This window comes from Equus przewalskii, chromosome 1 (genome assembly GCF_037783145.1).
Source record: "Equus przewalskii isolate Varuska chromosome 1, EquPr2, whole genome shotgun sequence".
NCBI classification, from domain to species: Eukaryota; Metazoa; Chordata; class Mammalia; order Perissodactyla; family Equidae; genus Equus; species Equus przewalskii.
This window is the reverse complement of record NC_091831.1, coordinates 132,717,754-132,732,407: the sequence shown is the minus strand read 5'-3', so window position 1 is coordinate 132,732,407 and position 14,654 is coordinate 132,717,754. Positions and strand designations below refer to the sequence as shown.

Sequence of the window (14,654 nt, the reverse complement as noted above, 5' to 3'; positions counted from 1 at the left end):
TTCTGTGTGTCGTTTCATTTAATTTTCATGACGACAGTGATAACATTATAATCCCTAAGATCGCACTGACCAAGAGGCACGGCCCGGGATTAAACTTAAGGAGTTTGATGCCTGGATCTGTGTTCTTGCTCACTGTGAGAAGACAGGTGCAATTCAATGGAACAGACACAATGATAGGAGGGTAGGTGTAGGTTGGAGGGGGTTGGTGAGAGCTGCAGGGGAGAGAGGAAAATAGGAGAAAAAGTCCTGGAGGTGGTGGATACCTGGATGAATTCTGAAGCACCAGAGGTGTTTTCTAGGCAAAGAAAATGACACAGCATCTTCGTGAGCTAATGGGTAATGATATACAGCATTCCACCCAGGGCCTGGTATGAAGTCAGTGCTCAGTAACTGTCGGCTCTAATTAGCATCACTTACATAGGGCATCCATCCCCTTTTGCCACACAAAAAATTGAGAGAAGATAGAAAGGAAGTAAGATGGGAAGTCCAGCGCTGTAAGGTAAGCTGAACAAAGAGACAGAGATGTGGGTTCTAGTCCCAGTTGTGCCAGATCCTCTTGCTGAATGGCCTTGGGAAAATTCACCAAAACTCAGACCTAAGCTTCCTTAGTCAGTAAAATGAGGGGTCTGGACAAGTTAAAGGCATGACTAATGTTTAGTATGACTCTGACCTTCCTAAGCCATCTTACCCTTAAAATAACCACGAGAAGTACACAGAATAATTACCCTATCCTGCTCTGCCTCACTCAACCCTAACCACACCTACCCATACTTTAAGCCTTATAGATGTTGTTGCCTGGATTCAAATATAAACTTTTTCGATCTAGTGTCCACACTGTTGTCTCTCTAGGGTTCTTTCTAGCTTGAACATATAAAAGACAGAGGAGTAGACTAGCTGGAACACTGCTAAATTACCTGGGTTCAATTCCTAGATTTCTCACTTAATAGTGGTGTGACTTGGGTAAGTTCCTTAACCTCTCTGTGCCTCTACAGCCTATCTGTAAAATAGAGATAATAATACCTAAGTCACAGAGTTGTAAGAATTAAGTGAATTATTTTTTTCTAAAATACTTAGAACAGTATCTGGCACATAGTTAAGTGCTATATAAGTGTTTGCTATTATTATTCTATCACATAGAGGCTCCAGCGATTAACATAGACTGCCACTGGCAGTTCTACGCTGCTGAAAGACTAATTTTCTGAATCTATATGTGGTATACATATATAAATATGTATACATAAAGTATACATATGATTATGCCATCATAAAAAAAGTCTATGGTAGTTTTAAAATATATCCAAAAAGTCTTTGATATTCCTCCCTTCATAAAGTGGAACTTAATTCCCCTCCCCTTAACTGTAGGCTGTACTTAGTGACTCGCTTCTAATGAATAGAAAATGGTAGAGTAACGATATGTGAGTCCAGGATTAGGACACTAAAAGCTTTGTGGCTTCTTCCTTACTCTCTCTCTTAGATCACTCATTGTGGGGGAAACCAACTGCCATGTTGTGAGGATATTCAAGCAGCCTTCAAGATAGTCAGGAGAGGCTTGGGTACCAAGGAACTGAGGCGTCCTGGCAACAGCCAACAGAGTGCGCCATCTTGGAACCAGATCCTCCAACCCTAATCATGCCTTGAGGTGACTGTAGCTCCAATCAGCATCTTTTTTTTTTTTTAAGATTTTATTTTATTTTTCCTTTTTTCTCCCCAAAGCATCCCGGTACGTAGTTGTATATTTTTAGTTGTGTGTCCTTCTAGTTGTGGTATGTGGGACGCTGCCTCAGCATGGCTTGATGGGTGCCATGTCCGCACCCAGGATTTGAACCGGTGAATCCATGGGCCGCCTAAGCCTAGCACGCGGACTTAACCACTCAGCAACCGGGCCACCCCCCCCCCCCCCAATCAGCATCTTGACTGCAATCTCATCCCTGAGTCAGAACCACAAAGCTAAGTCACTCCAAATACCGGACCCGCAGACACTGTGAGAGAATAAATGCTTATTGCTTGGGGTTAATTGCTAACGGCAATAGATGACAAATGCAACAACATTCTAAACCTTTAGGCTCAAAAGTCAAGAAAGGTTCATGACCACAGGTCTCCTCTTTTTCTGGTCTAAGTCCAGGCTTTACAAAATATTTTGTCCACAAGAAGCTGTTACCATATTAGTGTCTTGCTGGACAATTCTAGAAGCAAAAGTGGGATTCGATGATCCCAGGGTGATAGGATAAAAAGTGGAGAAGTAAGGTAATGGTTATAAAGAGTGAGCCAAAACATGAAAACAAAGCCCTTAGTAGTTTTACTCTTTATAGCTAAACAATGTCAACCTGTGTTTACTTACATCTACCAAGAAATCAAAGACCCGGGCGTGCAGGGCCTTGGCGAGCGCGTCCCTGGTATAACAGGCCTGCTCCACGTTGAGGGTCACATGGATGGACTCTGACTTGCCTCCCCACTTGCTATCCATCTGTCGGCTCGTTAGCTTTTCTTTCAACCGGTCCTGGTTTATCCCCAGCAGATATGCAGGAAAAGCCAAAACTACACAAAAAATAAAACAATTGTCCTTCAGAATTTTAACAATTCATCTCACAAATAGATGGAGGCACTTGTGTGTGTGCGCACATACAAGACACCATCATAAGCCCCCAAGAACTTTCACTCTAGTTAAGAGTGCTTATCAGCAATCCCACACACATCCATCCACTTTGTTTTTCCCAATTGTTCTATTACATGAGTCAATTCCCATGACGACTGAGACTTCCAATCATACAAATCAGTGACCCCAGAAGGGTGGCAAACCAATCCCCCTTACTGAGATCACAGCTAAATGCCTAAAATGGACATCTTTCCAAGCTTGCAGCAAGACAGCCCGGAAGGAACTAAATCAAGAAACATTTCTTTGGCTCCAAATATTGTTTTCTTCCTTTTTGGTACAGTGTTTTCATAGCATCATTCCCCAAGAGCTTGAAGCACCTGATATCATCAAACTAATAGTTATAACCAATCACATACTCATTGAGTGCTTACCATGTGTAAGGTTACTAAAGAGAGAGGACAGGATACAAAATATTTAAGAAATCTAGAAGACAATCTAGAGCATGCAAAGGTAGTTTACCAAATATAGAAGCCTACTAAAAGCTGGATATGTGACACAGACAATCAGGTCCCAGAGGAATTTCAAACAGGAAGATATTACTACTTGCTGGGGTGGTCGAGGAAGATGTGGGACTTGGGCGTGGCCTAAAAGGATGAACAGAATTTGTACAGTTGCAGAGGAAGAAAGAAGAGGGGGGAGGGGAATGGAACGGGTAAAGGTGAGGAGGCAGGAACGCAGGAGACACAGTTGAGGTGCATCGAGTTGACCAGCATTGGCTACAGCTGAAGGTTAAGGTAGATGATTAAAAAGTTAGGATGAATTCCAATGGTGGAGGTCTTGAAATGGTGTGAGATATTTGGGCTGGCATCAAAGGGGGTCTGAATGGCTTGTAGAGAGGGGCGTAACTAGATTTCTCTCGGGGTCGTGTATGGAGTAAAATAGAGGAGATTGGTATTATTCACACCACTGCACACCCTTCCCACCCTAAGGAAATGTGGTTGGCATAGGTTGTGGTCTTTGGATAGAAAAGCTGAGGTTCCCATGGCTCAGCAACTTGTTTCAGGCCATGAAACTCACCAAGAGGAGGGCTAGTGATATAAATGGATTTTCTTGACTTCTGGTCAAAACACTCTAATGTGAATAAAGGACACTATTCTTGGGCATGAAAGAATGCTCAGATTTTTCCCATTATGAATGAAAGATTTTTATGGACGCAAATAAAAATTCTGAACTTGGATATGAGTCCTCTTTTTCTGCATAAAGTTTTACCAAAATTCTCTCATAAAAGGATTTTATTAAAGACCTTATGCTAATGCTAAAAAATTACAAGCCTCCCAATAAAGGCAAATCTGCTTGAATTTCACAGATGGTGTTAGAACGTAACAGGCTGACATTTCTCAGTGTATACCTTCCAATGAGATTGTCAGTGAATGCATTTCGAAAAAGTGTAATGCCGGAACAAGGTATTTATTATCTATATGCGTGTTTGACAAATTTTCTGACTAGTAGAGGGCATCCTCTTACAAACAGCATGTAAACAAAATCAAATGCACTAACTTGCCAAAAGCCAACTTCCTTTAGTTCAGTTTTAACGTTCACACGTATGTTTATGAATCTGGATGTGTCCTCCACTAAACTGGAACGTACCTTTGCACAGAGCAGGGACATAAGACACCCATAAATCAGACTGGACACATGTAGAGTTGCTGTGAGAATCAAGAGATATTTACCAAAGTGTCTGACAAATAAGAGGTCTTCATTAAGGGGAAACTACAATGTTACTTATTGTCACCATCACCAGGCAGAGAGCCAGGTATGTGCATGTCTCACTTGATAAACTGGTTATCATTATCAATGGTTTATAGTAAATTCACGAGGACCCCTCATTGTTCATGATAACCACACAGTGAATAGCTGATACAACAAATGATTAGCTCCCATTTGTCTGTTTTGTAAACATGGGCTTCTCCCAAGCCCCTACCCATGCTAAAATAGGGACACAGCTAAAATATTGGGTAGAAATATTTATGCCGTTATCTTTATGACCACAGCTAAAGAAATAACACAATACGAGCTAAGTCCTTGGGTCCTTGAGACAAAACAGACAGGCGAGACTGACAAAGAAACACGCTATACTTCCATGTCTCCTAGCTCTTCTGTAGAAGAGGGCACCAGGGAGGGGCCACAGGCACTCAAGAAAACAAGGCATGGAATTTGGCCAAGAATCAGAGCCACAAGCTTAGGAAAACAGCTTGGAAGTCTAGAGAGGAATCTAGTACTTGCTTTGAAAAAAATCCATGCCATGTTTTTCAAGTACAAGCTTTTACGGCCTCATGTTTTCTTCAGTGGCTGCCCTGGTGCTGAAATTATAGGGCTGCTCATATTGACTTCCTCAGGCGGTGAATTTCCATGAGGGTGTGTGTGAGTGTAGCGTCAGTACGGAAGCTTGGAGGCTGTGGGGAGGGAGAGTGGGGAGGAGGCATTGATTAATTTAAAAATAATGATGTAACTCTGTTCAGCTAAACCATTATGTAGGACATAAAAGAACCTGCTGGAAAGTAATGTTTCAGCACATTTTGATGATATAGATAGATTTCTATTACTGCATTAAAGTGTAAAGGAAAGTTGGATTTAATTTTTCCATTTAAATCTGAAGTAGAGGGAAGACAGAGAAACCAAAGATGTAACAAAACAAAATTCCATTTTTAAATTTTAAAAAAGTGACAAGGTAAATGTGGTTTACCTGTCTTTGGTGTTGAGGGTCTGTGCTTTCTAATCCATTAATGATGGGGCAAAGAGAGGCATTATCACTTTAGTCCCATTGTTATTTAAGAAGTATTGTTATTGCTTTCAACAAAATTTGCAGGTTAATTTGTATTTAATATCTTTTGAGTAAGACTTATTTCCAAAAGTTTGTCACCTTACTGTATTTACAAAGGCAGGTACCCATGTGCCTACGTTGAGGTTTGTTTGACTTCTCAGCAACATAAATGTTTGGTTCAGGCTATTCTATGGCTCCATCAGTCTAAGGTCAGACAACAACATAACGTGTTGTTATTAATGGCTATTTCGCTTCAGTAGGCCAGCTGTGATGCAAATCTTACCATTTTTTTCCCTACAATATAATAGCTAGAGAAAGGCTGCTTTCTTCCTTTATAAAAGCATGAGCTAGCACTTCCTTCTACAAATTTATTCCACAGATATACTCAAATATGAGAAAGATGACACAAACCAGGTTATTCACGTTAGTAATTGGAATAGCAGAAGATCCAAAACATCTTAATATCCATCAACAGATGATTGGTTCACTAAATTAAAGTATAGCCAAGCAATGGAACGTTAGGCAGCTATATATAAAAAGGACAAAGTTCCTTAATGAATTGATATAGAATAATCCCCAAGATAAAATGTTAAGTGAAAAAGTCACCGTAGAACATGTTATATGCTACTATTAATGCACAAAAGTGGGGGAAAAAGAATGGGTGTGTGTAGTTGCTTGGGAACATATATCCCCTTGAAAGGAGTATAAGAGACTGGAAATATTGATTCCCTCTGGGGAGGGGAACAAGCTGACTAGCAAAGAGGTAGATGGAACAACTTTAACAGTATACCCATTGGAACCATGTTAAGGTATTACCAACTGAATAGAAAACAAATCTTTGGAAGGAGGATATATTTCTTTGTTAAACCTCTTTGGCTTCAAGCACACCCTTTCCTGATCTCCATCACTCCATCACCTCTAAAAAGGGAGTTTCACAGGCAGTTGCTAATCCTGGGCCTTACTCAGTTGGCTGGGGACGCTACTTCCTCCAGATGCCAATGTGCAATGAACCACTCCTTGGCTCAAGCATCCAGGGAAATGCTTGCTGTGTCAGAGTCATGACTTTGTTCTCCAGCATAAAGAGACAGTAAGGGATTGTACTACCCAAGAAGGCAAGAGAAATCTCATCTACTTCCACAGAAACTATCAAGAAACCCAAACTGTCAATGTTAAAATGCAAATGTTAACGATACTCCTGGACAAGAATGTGTACTGTTAAATGTGAAGGATAACATACAAAAAGTCCCAAAACATAGTTATAGTTACTATTACTATTAGGTTGTGTTCCTAGACTTTATGGACACCCTGTATATTTATTATTTTCCACCCTACTTCCTTCCCTGGTAAACATAATTCATCTTTCTCTTTATCAGATAGACATCAGAAGTTAGCAGAACTTCCCTCTTTTATTACAAAACAAAAATATGAAAAAAGAACCTTATTTGGAATGGAAATAGCCTCACTGCATTGTCAGCAATGAGTGGGATACTATTTATTACTAAGCATCTAAATTTATCATCCTTGAAGAATGCTGAGAAAGGAAGAAATGTCTTCCTGGGTGGTTAAAGGATGTGTGGGTTCTGAGAGCAGCTGGAAGCTCTTCTGATGCCTCAGAGACTAAAGTTACGCGCCACGGTGGTTGCGGCAGACTCTAGCATACAAACCAGCAACAACTCTCTGCAGGAAGGACCTGATTTCTTCTCAAAGAGTAAAAACAATCATTCAGGTCTTTAGGGTCTGACTACTACAGAGATGACCATTAAAGGCGATCATCAGCAACATCAACACAATAATCAATGTCCACTTTTCTCCCTGTTTTCAGAAATCCAATCTAATCTGACCCACGGGGCAGCCCGTGAACATGTGAGCTTTCCGTTTTTACATATATCCTGTCACCTGCTCTTCAGGACCTTTAGATGAATGAAGACATTAAAGATGAGTTACAGAAAGGATTTTTATTAGGAGATAAATCTTTGGAGTTATTTAGCTATTATGACTCTAATCTTCATTAAAGTATCACTTTATTTTTAAACCTAGATAGGAAATTCTGCCAGATTTCCCCAAGGTCAAGGATAAATTGGAACAATTTCATTAATGGTCTATGGTGCGGGGCGTGGCGAGGAGAGAGGTACGTGCAGAGAAGAGGCCTAGACGCTCTAAGGCCATTTTGTTCTGTCACTTCTCATCTCTTCCCACAATGCCCCAGTTGGGATCTAAGCAAAGGAAAGTGGTGGGTTACTCTTGATCGGAATGAAACAATTGCTTCCCCTCATCCAACAACCGTGTGCCAAAGCCACTCACACTCTTCACTCTCCACTGCTGCGTAATTGCCAACTTCCTTGAAGCTGATGTTTCCGAGGTGGAGGACACCCGCCACTATCTGCAGCACCAGGGTTTGCTCCTCTGCAAAGATCCCGATCACATTCATCGCGTGCTGGCAGAGAAAGGAGAAATCATCCAGACAAGCTGGTCATCAGCTTTATAAGCAGGTAACAAGGAAGCCAAAGCTTAGGTTGGCTTGTGCAGTGCTATGTGGCTTAGCTTGCTGTGGCAGCTGGAAGTCCCTGTAAGACATTATCACTGACCAGGGCATGTTCACACATTCTTCAAGTCTCAAAGTCATGCTGGAAAGGAAGTTCTGTCTTTCTCTCTCTCTCCTTTTTTTTTTTTTTTTTTTTTGAGGAAGAGTAGCCCTGAGCTAACTTCTGCCAATCTTCCTCTTTTTGCTGAGGAAGACTGGTCCTGAGCTAACATCCGTGCCCATTTTCCTCTACTTTACATGTGGGACGCCTACCACAGCATGGCTTGCCAAGCGGTGCCATGTCCGCACCCAGGATCCGAACCAGCGAACCCCGGGCCACCGAAGCGGAACGTGCGAACTTAAGCGCTGAGCCACCAGGCTGGCCCCATGGCAGTTCTGTCTTTAAACGTAGCATGCAATCCTTCAGGAATAAGGGCAAGACAGCTGTAGTGGGAAAGACAGTCGGATGCAGCAGCTGTACACGAAGTCAACAAGTCTGCCCTCGTCCCTTGGTGTGCTTTTGCTGCCACCCCTCTCCCTCTAATGGCACACATGCCTCCTTTCCAACTACTCCAAGTAGGCTCAGAGATTGTTCACTTCATTGGGAGGGCTGAAAATAGATGGTACTTGCAAAGGATCTTGATTAAAAATCTCCAGGAAATCAAATAAAAGCTCTATTTAAAATGTCCTGGTTTTGGGGTCGGCCCCATGGCTGAGTGGTTAAGTTCGCGCACTCTGCTTTGGTGGCCCAGGGTTTCGCTGGTTCGGATCCTGGGCACAGACGTGGCACCACTTGTCAGGTCACGTTGAGGCAGCGCCCCACATGCCTCAACTAGAAGGACCCACAACTAAAATATACATCTATGTACTGCAGGGGTTTGGGGAGAAAAAGCAGAAAAAAAAAAACAAGATTGGCAACAGTTGTTAGCTCAGGTGCCAACCTTTAAAAAAAAAAAAAGTCCCGTTTCTGAGGTCCATCGGATTTAATAAAAGCAGCTGAAATTTCTGAGTCTTGGATATCCATATCTTAAGAACTATACTCCAGGACCAAAGCAGGCCCCTTATCTGCATTTTTTCTCCCAGCTCCTTTGAGGTCATGTGGCTTTTTGATACCATCTTTTTTTCTGGCATCCAAGACACCATCTGAACATCCAATCTTTTTCAAGCATACACCTCAGCTCCCCTCACACTGCACCTGTAGTTGCCCATTCAGGGTCTCCCACTCCGTTCTGATCTGGGTTGAAGATGGGCCCCACTGGTAGCTGACTCAAAGGGCAATGGTGAGGTAGTTCTTTCAGGCTAACCAGGTGACCAGCCCACCTCCAGAAAGTTCTAGATTGAATTCTTAAGTTGTTTCCCGGAGGATGTGACCCCTCTGTAATCTACCCGGTTCATATCTGGTACCATAACATATATACGATGTGAAGAGAATGGAGTGGAGATCTCCCTCTGACCTGTACAATGCAGAGGTGAAGAGAAAGTGGCTGGAGAAAAGACTGGAGGTGTTCTAAATTTTCTAACCCCGATTAAGGTCGTTAGAGTGCTCTTCGCTTTGCCTTTCTAAGGAAACAGCTCAACAACTGTGCCAGCTATCGGCAAACAGTTATGGCAAAGGTACTACTCACAAGAGTTTTTACCCATTCATCAGAGCTCCTGCAGGGAGTAACGATGAATTCACTATTTACCGACCTCAAATCACTAAGTGGTCCTCAGGCAACCGGGCACATGGCTATTTAAGGGTGCTTAATCATGCTTTAGGAAATGGCATGCTTCCAGCAGCAGAGTGAGGTGGAAATCTCACGCTGCTCTTTGCTTTGTTAACCTTCACTGCCCTTTCTATCATGGCGGTGCCCAGTCTGCAGAGCAGACCCTGCCTGGCCCTGCACCAGCACTTACCAGCGTTTCCTGAAACTCTCGCCTGTCATCGATGTCATCCACCTTGTAGGAGCCGGAGAGGCTCAGGTAGTAATAATAGTCCATGCTGGTGATGCCGAGGCTGTGCTTCTGCTCTGCGGAGGCGCCCTCGATGAGCTGGAGCAAGAGAAAGCAGGGTGGGCGTGATGAGGTCCTCAGAGCGATCAAATGCACTTCACCGTTCCTGCCACCACCAGACCTGGGCTCAGGCAATGGGACGGTCTAACCCTGCTTTCTAAAATGATGGGTGGTCCTCCCTTCCAGACTAGGGGTTTCAGAATATCTGCTCTACTTGTAGGAGTCCCAAATCATCTCTGCAAATTCCAGTCCTTAACTCTGAGAAGACCTGCAAGAGCAGAGAATTTGCCCTTGGCCTCTCCATGTTTCTCCTTGCTGGGCGCATACTTAAAACAGTCTCAAGTCCCACACTCTGGCGTTCTGAAACCTCCTAACCACTAACTGCTCCTTGGCTTTTTGTTCCATCTCTGACATTTGCCGTAGTAAGACCCTCTTAAAGGGCTCCCACCAGTGGTGTGCTGGAAAACGTTAAACAATCAACTCTTGGGGGGAAAACGGATTTGTAGCGTTTGCTGATTTTCATGGTATAAATACTCCGACCCCGACTGACTTCAAACTATCAAGAAAATGTCAGTGAAGGAAGAAGTGGGAAGAGACGCCCACAGCCCATGCAAACCAGCTCCAGCACACCACTGGCTCCAACCCAACAGGATTTAGGGAAAGACAGGCAGCTCTTACCCACACTTCCCCTTTGTGGTCAAGTTTCTTAGGTCTTCTTGGCTCCACACCCACAAAATAGGGAACCTCATCTCATCTCCATTACTGAGAAGTTCTAGGTCATCTCATGACATCAGCTTTTCCTCCTGGTCTCCTCCAAATCTTTTTGTACCATGCTTTACCTATTTTTCCCCTTCTGGTTTTTTTTGGTCTGAGGAAGAACTTTCCTCATCTCTGTCTCAGTCTTCTCCCCATCCACATCACTTAGCCCCTCTCACTTGCATCTTCAAACTCCTCTTTCTCTGACTCTTTCTCTTCTCTACAAATGCACACTGCCCTTTGCCTTCTTTAGAAGCTTTTCTTTGACTCTGTGAACTGCTTCAAGCTGCAGAATCTACTTTCTCATCATGACTTAACCCCTGCACTCTGGCTTCTCCCCTCACCATTCTGATGAAATGACTCTCGTGGCTACTTTCTAGCAGCTAAATCCAACGCTTTCTTGGTCCCCAAACCCCTGCCCCACCCCTTCCTCACAAGAGCTCTGAGCACCTGACCCGGCTGCTCATCCCCTCGAGCTTCCCCCGGCTTTGGTGACACTGTAGGATCCTGGCGTTCCTCCTGTGACTGGCTCCCTGGCTCCTCAATGTCTCCTCATCCCACAGACCATCCCCAGGTCCCCAAGTCCTGCATGGACATTATTTTTCACTCCCACAAAAGCCTCATCTATCTCACAGCTTCAACAATTACTTTTATGTCAGAATCTTGAACTCTGTCTTCTCCTGACCTCATCACTTGCCCAGCCCCTAGTCTGGTGGTTTCCAACCTGTGGGCAGAGGCCTACTGGATGGGGGCGGGGTTGGCATTTATTGAAAGGGGTCCTGGAAACAATTATGAACCTCTCTCTGGTGCTTAAGAAATAATATGCTATGTGTGTGATACACAAAATTATTTTTCAGTCATCTGTACATGGTGCTTTGATTAATACAATTAAAAGCATTATTGAATTCATGCAACCTTTTGGTCATTTATGTTTTCTTCCAACTAACAGATACCAGCCAGAAGAATTATTTGTCATCATCTAAGATGTTTACATAATTGAAAAGACTGCATGTGAGCTACCAACGCAGTCTGTTTTCTAATCTAGTGATCTTCAAACTATAACAAAACAAAAAAACCACAAAAAACAGTTGCAGGGCTTTCTTCAAACGAGATCTAATGCGAATCCTCAATATACAAAATACTAATATATAAACCCATACATGAAAAAAAATTGTTTATGGTATCATATTTTTTAAATACTTAAAAATATTTTAAAAGAGTCAAATCAGATGATTGCTAAAGCCTAGAACCCAATTTAAAAGCATCCTGTACACAGTCTAGCCCCAAACTCTCCATGGCTTCTGAGCATCTAAGTCAAAACTTTCTGACCTGGCATTAAAGATCCTAAGCCTATTTTGAGTCTCTTTTCCAACAGTTCACCTTTTGAAGACTTCTGCCCTTGCAAGTTGGTTGAGGCCTGGCTCCCACCTCCATTGCGTGGTTCAGGCCACTTGACTGGCCTGAGCACTGTCTCCCTGCACCTCACTCATAGCTCTCCTTGCCATGCGGCCAACTCTCCCATGTGAATTCCTATTTGGCAAAGAGCCAAACCCTCCTAATTTTGTTTTGAAGTTATGTCAACGCTTTCTTCATTATTTAACTTTGGGGAAATTTTTGTCTTCTCATCCCAACTAGAACTTACTCTCCTTGCGGGTAGGGACATTCTCCCAATTCTTTTGCACATTGACTTACACATACTACAGTAATAAATACTCCTTGGCTTGCCAGACTAAATTGTCTAAACCTGAGGGCTAAGAGGAAAAACAAAATTTTAATGTGGCGAAGGAACAAAGAAGTAGGAAAGAAAAAAATACAAAGGAAAACCTGGTAAAATATGTGAAAACTCCGCTCTCCAGGGTTCCTCATCACCACCCTAGATTTTTCCAGAAGGAAGTTGGAGATCTTTCCGCCATCTGGTTCCCCACCTGGACTGAACTGGATTTCAAAGTATTTTCCCTGCAAGAAAGTAAGGGATTTCCTTCAATGGTTGGTGAACAAAAACATGATGTTCCAAACAGGCTTTGGATACAGAATACAATTCCAGGAAATTCATTAGTGAAAGATACGTTGTGGATTATTCCCAGCTCTCCTCTAGACTTCCTTACTTTTTCCTCAGACAATAACCTGTGCTTTTGTCCAATCACACAATTCTGTATGGAGAGAGAATCTACCCTTCCAGCCTGACTAAGTAAGGACATGCTATATTCTTTGCTCATATTCCCCCAGAAGGTGCCTGGCTGCTAAGCCGGAAGCTGTAAAGAATGGAGCAGAAATCACATGGTCCCCTTAATCTAACAAGAGTGAACTCTATCAGCTTCTTTGAGAGGAAGCAAATTTTCCCTCTGGCAGACTTACTGCAACAGCTTTGCACAAAAGCGATCCCTTTTACCTCTGGAGCATCTGAAATTTTTACACAAAACACAAACACTTGATTATAACTAATGTTCTTTACAGTCAGTTGTGAGTGTGGGGATTTTTGTTATGGTTGTTGTTAACATTTCCTCTTAAATTATTACCCATAGGAACAAAGGAGACTAAAACCCTGGAATTTAGCTGGAAAAGGTGTCCAGATTGTTAAGTAAATGACATTTTTTTCTCACTAGAATTGAGTTTCTCTCCAGTCCTCTGAAAGGACCAGGAGGGTAAACTTAAATGAAGGAAAAGATGAGAATGTGGGCATTAGGGAGTGGTGTGGCCTAGGGTCAAACTGGAAAGCATGCCCAGCTTAATTGCGTTCACATTTAATATTTTAAAAATGTGTATGAAGATGAAATCCAGCCATCCCAGGGCTGAATCCTGCTGGGCTGCAAGTCTTCGAATAAAATCGTAAACTCGCAAGAACAAGAAAAGCACATTGCGTGTTTTTCCTGTTGCCTACAGCACTCAGTGCCTGCTGTGCTCCTCTTACTTGCCAATTCCAGGTGTCAGAAAGGCTACAAAAGAAGGCCACCCTCTAATTGTCTGTTGATGTTAATCTGATGACTCCTCCTCCTTCCTCTTCCAAAAACAAACACCCAGAAGCACCAGACATGGAGAAGGACCGCAAACCACTGCTATCCTGAATTGCAGTAGTTCTTGAGAAAAGCTTGCTGAACAAGGTCCCCTGCGCTTCCTATTGTGGCCATCCTTCACCACCTTTTCCTTTTGGCATGTTCTAGAGGGAATAATTCAGTGTCCGTCCACGGAACATGCCCCGTCCCCCACTCCCCCAACCACTCCCATCAGTCTGAGGGTGGGAATGAAACCAAACAGGACATCAAATCCAGGAAGGGCAGATGTAGTAAATGGCAAACTTTCAAGTCCTTCTAGAAACGGTTTGAAACCTTGGCTGCCTGTTAGAAAGACCTGGAAGCCTTTAAGAAATGCTGGTGCCCGGCACCACCCTATACAAGTAAATCGCTATCTAGGGACTGGAACCAAGACCTGAGCAGTTTTTAAAAGCCTGGGTGATTTTTATATGTGGCCAAGGTTGAGAACCACTGCTCTAATGTAATAGAAATGTGTATACACAACTCAAAATCGTTGGAGGGGCCGGCCTGGTGGTGCAGCGTTTAAGTGCCCACATTCTGCTTCAGCAGCCGGGGTTCACCAGTTTGGATCCTGGGCGCGGACAAGCCCACCACTTATGAAGCCACATTGTGGCAGGCGTCCCACATAAAAAGTGGAGGAAGATGGGCACAGATGTTAGCTCAGGGCCAGTCTTCTTCAGCAAAAAGAGGAGGATTGGTGGCGGATGATAGCTCAGGGCTAATCTTCCTCAAAAAAACAAAAAATTGTTATGGAAAAGTTAAAACCCCTAATGAGAGATCAAAAGTTTAGTTTTGTTATAAAGCAGCCTGGAGGGGAAGAGGAAATCATAGGTATAAAGAGAGGATGTTGCATTTTCATAATTAAATGGGAAGAAAGTTCAACTCTTGATAATGTTTTATTTCTTACGCTAGGTACTGGGTACCCTGGTGTTCATTGTATGA

General features: G+C 43.0%; 1 protein-coding gene across 1 annotated transcript in view; it reads right to left on the bottom strand.

The window, feature by feature from the left end:
• Positions 1–14,654, bottom strand: part of MYO1E (myosin IE) — a 190,737-nt gene that overhangs the window by 65,218 nt on the left and 110,865 nt on the right. The window contains exons 8-11 of the mRNA XM_008526764.2: positions 12,508–12,639; positions 9,832–9,966; positions 7,716–7,848; positions 2,339–2,535 (exon numbers count right to left, since the gene is read on the bottom strand). Coding sequence (XP_008524986.1) covers positions 2,339–2,535; positions 7,716–7,848; positions 9,832–9,966; positions 12,508–12,639 — 597 coding nt within the window. The remainder of the gene's footprint in view (positions 1–2,338; positions 2,536–7,715; positions 7,849–9,831; positions 9,967–12,507; positions 12,640–14,654) is intronic.